This window comes from Calliphora vicina, chromosome 4, assembly GCF_958450345.1.
Source record: "Calliphora vicina chromosome 4, idCalVici1.1, whole genome shotgun sequence".
Classification (NCBI taxonomy): domain Eukaryota; kingdom Metazoa; phylum Arthropoda; class Insecta; order Diptera; family Calliphoridae; genus Calliphora; species Calliphora vicina.
In genome coordinates, this window is record NC_088783.1 from 120,974,433 (window position 1) to 120,984,235 (window position 9,803).

At 26.2% G+C, this 9,803-nt stretch overlaps 1 protein-coding gene across 1 annotated transcript in view; it reads right to left on the reverse strand.

The window, feature by feature from the left end:
- Positions 1-5,889, reverse strand: part of fs(1)N (female sterile (1) Nasrat) — a 32,514-nt gene extending 26,625 nt beyond the window's left edge. The window contains exon 1 of the mRNA XM_065509648.1: positions 5,884-5,889. Within this exon, the coding sequence (XP_065365720.1) occupies positions 5,884-5,889 (6 nt within the window). The remainder of the gene's footprint in view (positions 1-5,883) is intronic.
- Positions 5,890-9,803: the final 3,914 nt, after the last annotated feature.

A 9,803-nucleotide genomic window follows, 5' to 3' on the forward strand; every position in this document is an offset into this window, starting at 1 on the left:
CATTAATATAGACAAATGGATGTCTAATGATAGACATTTCAAACCCGTTTCAACGTTGTATATATCTTTACAGTAATTGGGACCCAAAATGGGTCAAAATCGGGAAAAATATTTTTTTCACCAAAAAATATTTTCAATCTTCATCTTAAATTATATTTTGCTGAAGGGTATTTAAGGTTCGAATATATCTCTCTTACTTGTTTTTTGCTATAATGCCCAGATAAAATACAAAGAATATGTAAAGAAACAGGCACAGAAACAAGTCTAAATAAGAGACGTTTTGCCTTGAAAAAAAGGAGAAAAAATCAAAGCATATAATTATAAGACGAAACCACTTAATCATGCCTTTCGGCAAAACACCCACATCTAAAGGGCATAGAATTGCGTATCTTGCCACATTATTATCATCATCATTAACACCAAACACAATGTAAAAGTTGAACAACCCTGGTGGTACAATCGGCTACTACAGCACTAAGAATGAGTTTGGAGTAAAGCTTCCTGTAACATTACAAATTTCAGCTCTCTTTATCATCAACTGGCAAAATTCTAATGTAAAGTGTTTTGTTAACGGGGAGGGAAACAGGAGGAAAATGATGTGAAGGCTTTAACCCTGTAAGAAAATGTTGCAATGTTACTTTAGCTGAATACAAATGTTGCCAGGACGAAAGCAATGACCTTTATATGATGAATAAAAAAAAATATTTATGCTCTAGCTATTTTTTACAACATAAGCTATTATACAAAGGAGTATGTAAATAAATATTTTTCTGTTTTATTATTTCTAAATAAATAAATAGAAAAGTTACCATTTGTGACATTCTAAAGGTAAATTGCAACAAAAACGTTAAGCAACAAAACTGCTTCAACACCATGTAATATTCCTACAAATAACATAAGAGAATGGTTTAAGCGTCCTGTCGCTTTTATTGTATTTATATTTGAAAACAGTTTCAAACCCCAACAGATATTTGCAGCAGCCACCCCTAAAATGTCAGCATATGTATTTTCCCTTTAAATATGTTAAACACAAAAATCCAACTGCATTTTTAAATGTTGTCTCTAAATTTAACACCAAATGTTGTATGCAGCCTTTCACTGAATTGCTACAGAAATCAAAAAGAGGATTTCATTTGCTACCTCTTTCTCTTTGTATGCTTTGCTATAAGTAATTGTGGTAGCAAACATTTAAATTTGTTCTATAAATATTTTATTGCCAACGAAGTAGTAAATTGTTGTTGTATTGCTGCATATGCTTAAAAATGTTACATCGTTTTACTGCAATCCTCAATTATAATATTTACACACATTTAAATATGTTGCAAGAATGTATGTATTTATTCTGTTTATAACAACAAGTTTATTTGATGTAGGGTAGGTTGACATATTTTCGGTTAATTAACCCTTAGAGGACTCTTGATGTTAAATAAAATATTGTAATGTAAGTGCTCTTTGTAGTTCAAGAATGTAATTTAATATTTAGCAAGGAGTTTTGTAAAGTTACAATACTTTTTTAAAGAAGTCAAAAAGGTGTATAATTCTCTATGGAAAAAATAGAAAATTCTGATCAAGGCCTAAAATTTAATACGGATAAGAAGAAAATTTAAATTTGTAATAATAAGATTTTATGTTTGATTTAAGATTTTATGTTTGAAATAAAAAAATATGCAATTTATAACCATTTTGAAAATTCGAAGTTAATTTTGAAATTTTCGATGATATTGAAAAGTGTAAAAATTTGTTAATGTTGAAGATAAAAGGTTAATTTTATGTTAAAATTAAAAAAAAAAATATTTTTTTAATTTCGAAATTTCGAACTTATTTTCGAAATTTTTCGAACATGTCAAAAAATTTCAATTTAAAAGAAATAGTAAAATTAAAAGGCTAACTATAGATAATTTGGAATTAAATTCACTATTTTAACAATTTTAAAAATTCGAACTTAATTTCGAAAATTTTCGAACACATCTAAAAGTGTTGAGAACAAATTAATTCCTTAATTTGGGTTTAAATTCAGTAATTGACATATTTTGGAAAATTTTATAAATTCGAAGTTTATTTCGAAAATTTTCGAACTGAGCTAAACACTTTTAGATCAGTTTGAATTTAATTTCAAACATGCCCAAAAGTGTTCAAACCTTGTAAATTTTATAATATTTATTTTTATATTGCAAATTATTGATATTTTGAAATTATATTAAAAATTTTGGTATTTTGAACAATTTCAAAAATTCGAAATTATTTTCGAAAAATTTCGAACATGCCAAAAAGTGTTTAAAACTTATAAATTTTAAAATTAAATGGCTAATTATTAATAATTTGGCTTTAAACTCAACAATGAACATATTTTGAACAATTTCGATAATTCGAACTTAATTTCGAACATGCTCAAAAATGTTCGAACCTTATAAATTTTAAAGTTAAATGGAAAATTATTGATATTTTTGATTTAAATTCAAAAATTCAGGCATTTTGAAAAATTTTGAAAATTCGAAATTTTTCGAACATGGCCAATAGCATTAAAATCTTGTAAATTTTAAATAAAATATTAATTTTAATGTTTTTATGTGGAAAATAAAAAAATTCTGAATTTTTTTAATAATTTCGAAAATTCGAATTTAATTTCGAAAATGTTCGAACATATTAAAAAATGTTAAGAATTTGTAAATTATAAAGTTAAATGTCATTTTATTAATATTTTGGGTTAAATTTCAACAATTCACATATTTTAACAATTTCGAAAATTCGAAATTAATTTCGAACATGCTCAAAAATGTTCGAACCTTATAAATTTTAAAGTTAAATGTTAATTTATTGATATTTTGGGTTAAATTTCAACAATTCACATATTTTGAACAATTTCGAAAATTCGAAATTAATTTCGAACATGCTCAAAAATGTTCCAACCTTATAAATTTTAATGTTAAATGGCAAATTATTGATATTTTGGACTTAAATTCAAAAATCCAGGCATTTTGAATAATATCGAAAATTAGAACTTAATTTCGAAATATTTCTAACATGGCAAAACGTGTTAAAAATGGTAAATTTAATTTTTTATGACAATTTATTAATTGGTGTAATTCAAAAATTGAGGTAATTTTAACAATTTAAAAATTCGAACTTGATTTCGAAAATTCAAACTTAATTTTGAACATTTCCAAAAGTGTTCAAACCCCGTAAATTTTAAAATATTTAATTTTATATTTCAAACTATTGATATTTTTCATTTATATTAAAAAAATTTAGGTATTTTGGACAATTTCGAAAATTCGAACTTAATTTCGAAAATTTTTCGAATATGTCAAAATAGTAAATTTTTTATATTTTACGAAATTTCGGAAATTTTAATTAAAATTTCGAATTCATTTATTTTGGGCTAATAAAATTCAATATTTTGAAAATTCCAACACAATTTTGAAATCACATTTCAAAATTTTTTAAATTTTGAAAAAATTTTTATTTTTTTATTAAAGTTGTATTTAAATATAAAATTAGCTAAGATTAAACAAACACTTTCTTGAATTATTTTTTAAATTTACAATAATTTTTGACCGAAATTGTTTCGTTATAAAAATATGAAATTAAAATCTCATTCATTTGTTATACTTTACTTTGAATACCTTTAATATTTAATTTTATATATTCTCCACATATTTTCCTACTTTAATTACAAGCTTTTTTGTACGTACGTAGACCTAAATAAATCATTAATATGAAATTATAAATTCTCATACATTTCAGTGAAATAAAGACCTGGCATATTTATAGCTAAGAGAAATTCAATATGCAAAAGTGACGATGGTTTATTATTGCTTTTAGCGTGCCATTAGGCACTTAAGGAACAAACACTCTATAAATTGCAAATAGAAAAAAACTAACATTAAATAGATTTCTAATACTTCAATTACCAACAAAATTTTCAGCAAATGGCAGAAATATATTTTACAAATATTGAACTCAAACTCAAACTACCAACACTATTCTACATTACAATTAAGCATATCAGCCATAACTCAGTATAAGGAAAGGCAATAAATATATAGGAACAAGCATTAAATATGTCTATATAGGAATATGTTACAGCACACTACAGAGTGAAGTGAGTATTTCCAGACATTTCTAAGTCATATAGTAATAATAACTTTCGTCATGTCATGTGAAAACTGAAATAGTAATAAACTACAAAAAAATAAATAAAGAAACAAACTTACAAAGAAAAATCCTTAAAGCATATGATAGACTAGGCACATTGCCTACAATTCAAACATTTAAACAGAATACTAACTCCCAACCAACATCAGCGTAAAAGGGGCCTGGTATTTTAAGTCATATTAAAAATACAAAAAAATAAAAATAGAGTCACACACAAACATATTTCCCCACATACTCTGTAAACATTTCGTAGCTCTGTCATGGTCATTAAAAACTTTTTGCAACAATCTTCATGATTATTTTTATTTTATTTCATTTATTTTTTCCTTTAGCTACATTTTAGGCCTTCTTTCTTGCACTTCTGCCAACAATACATGAGCATGAAGATGAAAGATGAGTTTCAATACTTGAAATATTGTACTCATAGTTGAAGTATTAAATGCATGGGAATCTAAAAATAACTTAAACTAGCGGTATTTTATACATATTACTAAAATACTGTAGATTTTGCTTAAGATTAGAAAATCATGTAAAAATATAAAAAAAAAAATTCACTTTAATATCAATATCAAAAGAAATTTTTTGTATACATATACGATTTGCCGCATTATTATTTTTGAAAGTCTGCCTTAATAGTTTAGTGTCAGTTTGTCATAAAAATGTGACAGTTTGTTTTTTGACAAGTGCTGCATTTCTTTGGAGATAGATACACAGATTAACTAAAATTGTTTATATGTATATAAAGAAACTGTTAAGGAATTTTATCAAAAAAAAATATTTTTTACCATTAATAGTCTACATTTTAGTATAAGATTGGAAAATTTAGTAGTTTTGTTTGTTTTTTAAAGAAATGAGAGCATAACCAGCTCTGAGTAGTGTATGGTTAATGTTTGAAAGTGCTACCAAGTTTGTTTATTACTTCAAATGTTGCCAAGTATTTTATAAAGAGAACAAGCCAGTGATGCCAAGTATTTATTATCAAAATGCACCAAGCAGCACCTCTAAATAAGCTAGAAATTGCTAAAAATTCTAAATATTACTTTTAACTGCCACAATTTGTAAAAACTAGGGTTTTATTTGTATTAACAGAAAAATAAGGAAAATAAATTGAAAACGAAATTTTTATCCCTTCCAAAAAATAAGATTTGTTATCAAAATTAGTATTTTTTGTGAGATGATTTCATCGTTGCAGTCAAATCTCTTTCCGCCGACTTGTTTGAAAACAAGAAATAGACACTCGGGGCTAAATCCGGAGAATAGGGTGCAAGAGGGAGCATTTCGTAGCATAATTCATTTTTTTTGCCATGGAAACTGCATATTTATGCACACAATTGCAAGCAAACGCGGCAGCCATCTTCAAAATTGAATGATCTCTCTCATTTTCATACTCCCATCGCTTTTTTCAATAGTTTTGGGTGTAGATACCAGAACGTTCGGCTTGTACGGCTACAATGAAATTTAGTAACGCACTTTTTTACCATTGAAATTGATAGTGCAGAGTTTTAGTATTTAAAATAATGCTTAATGAGCAGACGAAATTCACTTTTTTCCAATTTATCCTCAAGTCACGCGGTATTCTGCTATCAATGGCTGTCAAACACAAACTAATTGACGCAGCTTGTTCAAATTTTGACAGGAGTCAACTGACAGATGGCTGTTGACTGGAGCAGTGTTGCCCTTCCAGTTAAGAGCCGGGAAATTCAAAAATTCGCGGACTTATTGACCCACCCTCATACTTTACATAAACTATGGATTGATTCAATTAATGTTTCAATTGTCTGCTTTGAAATAATTTGCCTTTCCCTTATATAAAAGGGAAGGAGAGATAAATGACAATGAAAATAACGCTCTTTTCACACATATGGGTGATACAATAACAAAATATATGACAACAGACTAATACAGTGACAATGCTTTTTCTGACAACGCGTTGTAAGACAAAAATCATAGGGTAACATAGAGACGAGAAGTAATTGTCAAAAACCCAAGTCTGTTGTCAAAAACCTAACTCTTGCAACAACAAAATATTTTGTTGTTGTATGAAACATACGATTTGTTGTATTTTTGTTTGACAAATCGGAGTGTCTCGTCTCTATGTATAATTCTCTATGACAAAAATTGTAAGTTCACACAATTGTTAAACATTTTCTGAACATTTTTCATAGCTCAGTTACCTATTTTGTTGTCATCTATTGTTTTGTTTATGTTTTTTTTGATGGTTAATAAAAGTGCTACCAAGTTTTTCATGATTTCTAGTGCTACCAAGTATTAATACGAGGTTAAGTGCTGCCAAGACAGCAGTATTTATATTATTTTAGGCGTTTTTTAAAGGCATTTAATGGGTTTGTTTAAATAGTTACATTATTTTGCTAAAAATTAACAAATTTTTATAATTAAAACAGTTTTAAGATGTCATCCTGAAATTTTTAATATTTTCGAATTGTTTTTCTCTTTTTTATAACCAAATGGCTCAAACTGTGGTATGTATCATACTAAATGTTTATTTATATCTTTCCTACTAGATAAATATGATTTCATCTGCTTACAATTACTCATCATTTCCTCTGGCTACTGGTACAAAAAACCTTTCATTATAAAACAACAATAATATTGGCGCCATTTCATACATAAACGTTGACAGCTACCATTATTCTCATGGTTGCCCCGGTAATTTCTTTCAGTGTATATTATACATTATGGTGGCTTTTAAGAACTTGACGCACAAATTACAACACTGCATGACATAATTTCTGTGTGTTTTTTTTTTTTTGCCTTTTAGAAACTAAACTAAAAGGAACCCCTACTCCAAATGCTCTAGTTATTCAGCGTCACTTTTTCTTTACACTAAAAAGTGTAAACAGGGATCAATATTTAGTTGATGAGTTGTAGTTTGTATGCCAAAAAAAAATACAGAAAAAAATGCTTAATATTAAAAAGAAAAAATCTACAAACCAGCGAGGCAACAAGGGAAGGGCTTTTATGGCTATAAAAACCAGCAAATGGAAAAAATATCAACACAAAGACCCATCCCTAGCAACATTTTTTTTTATAACTATTAAGCCATAAAAACAAACGTTTACTTTTAATATGCATGCATATGACATAATTTTTCCAGCAAGTTGTTTTTAGGTCATAAATGAATTTGTTATGAACGTATTAAGAATTTTTGTTTGTTTAATTTTAAGCTTCATTAAGCTTTAAATATTTCGTAAGAAAATTTATATTTTTTCTGTTTACTTGAGAATTTAATTAAGAGGAAATTATTAATATAGAAAATATTCACGATTTTAGTTTCCCCTAACTCTTTTAAATTACGTTCTGTATAGAAATAATAAGTGGTCTTGAATGTCTAATCCTTTAAGTGGCCACTTAAGTTGAAACACTTGAGCATTTTTATTATTATTTTATAAACGATAATGAACTTTAAAATAAGTACTCGTACGTTTTTTATATAATATTTTAATTAACAAAACATTAGTGTTTATTAATAATAAAATGGAAAAAAATAAGAGGTAAATGAACCAGATTTATATAAAAATAAAATGAAATTTATAATTAAAATGTTTTACAAAAGTAAAGAGAAAAGTTCAATAGTATTGAAATGGATACACAAATCTTTAGTTTAGTTCGATTTCAACATACAGGCGGACAGACGGACATAGCTATCTATAGCAATCCAGAATATATACAATTTATGGAGTGTAAAAATATCTTTATTTAACAGAGTTTATCTGGCTTTAAAACTATTTATTTTGATTGTCCTCAAGAGGGTTATCTTTCTTAATTAGTCGGCTTAAAAATATAACATTTACCAAATCAAACATAATATCTTATTGCCTTAACACGCACCACTGTTTTTCTTGCAAACATGTAATAATTTGTTTCGTTTTCTTTAACCCCCAAAAAAACCAAACAAATCCTTAAATATCTGGCAATTGTTTGTCTGGACAAAATATTGATTTCTGTAGACAAAAAATATCCCCCCACTAAAGATATAATAAAGGGAAATACATGTTTTAAAGGGGTTCATTTTGGCTACATTCTTAAAGCCAACAATTCAAACAAGAAAACAAAAATTGGCAACGAAAAATTTCTTTTAAAGTTTATCTGTAAATTTTTGCCAAGAATGGCAAGAAGTTTTACTTAAAGGTATTTTTCTTAAGAAATCCCCTTTTCTATAACTTGCGGTTATTGTTATTTTCTTAAATAAAAGTGCCAAGCGACAAAAAAACCACCCCCTTAAATGACTTAAGGCTTACAAAACACATTTTTATCTTTAAAATCTTTTTGCTATGCTTTTATATTTTTATGCAATTTAAGTGTCTGCTTGCAATAACAATAAGGGGTTCTTTTCCCATATTTCTTTGGTTATTATATGGCTTTGAAAAACAGAAATACATATTGACTTTTGGTTTGTTTTTCATTTTCCGAAATTCTATACTAAAAAAAATGTGGGTGATTTATAAAGGATTATCACGTAATATTCTGTTGGCTTAAAATACAACTTTAATACAAAAATTTAACGTAGCAACTTAATTAAGTTAACAAAAGTTTAATTTTAGTTGTAAAGCCGGCAATTTGTTGAAAACTTTGCTTCATTCTGTGTAATATTGTCTAATTAAATTTGTTTTATTATTAACTCCTCAAAGTATGCTTTAATATTTTTGTTTGTTTTAACGGTATTAATAACATTGTTGGTTTTGTTTACATTTCGTGTTATTAACTGCACGCCTTAAAATATGCTTTAGTTTTGTTAATTTAATGCTTATTAACAGTATTTCCAAGAAATAATGAGAACAGTGGCGGGTAATTTTATTAGTTATGAAAAAATGTTAAAACAAATTTAAGAAAATGTATAGAAATAAGATTTTCTTAAAGGTTTGTTTTAATTTTGGAAATGCTGGAATGAAGTAAAACATTAAATTTAATTAAAAAACGGTGAGTTATAGCTTTAAAAACTTTACATAATTTTGAAGTTGATTTAAATTTTTTTGTAAAGTTATAAATTTTCAAACTGTTATAAAATTCAAAACTGAAATTTATAACGAACTTAAAAATAAATTTTATAACTTTTATAACAGTTATTAATTTGTAACTGATGAAAAATCTATAACTGTTATAAAAAGTATAACTGTTATAAAAAATATAACTGTTGTAAAATGTATAACTGTTTTTCTATGTTCGGTTATACAAAATGTTTGCAATAGAAAAAACTGTTATACAAATATTTTTCTAAAGAAAAAGGTCTTATACACAAAATGTACCTATAGAAAAAACTGTTATACAAAAATCTTTCAATAGAAAAAAACTGTTATACACACATTTTTGAGTAGAAAAAACTGTTAATCAAAAATATTTCCATAAAAAAATGTTATACAAAAATATTTCCATAGAAAAACCGTTATACACACATTTTTCTATAGAAAAACAAATTTTACTATAGAAAAAAACTTTTATACAAACATCTTTTCATAGAAAAAACTGTTATACAAAAATTTGTTTATAGAAAAAACTGTTATACACAAATTTGTCTATTGAAAAAAAAGTTATATCAATTTTTTCATACAAAAAAGTGTTATACACAAATTTTTTCTATAGAAAAAACTGTTATACAAAAATCTTTCCATAGAAAATATTGTTATACACAA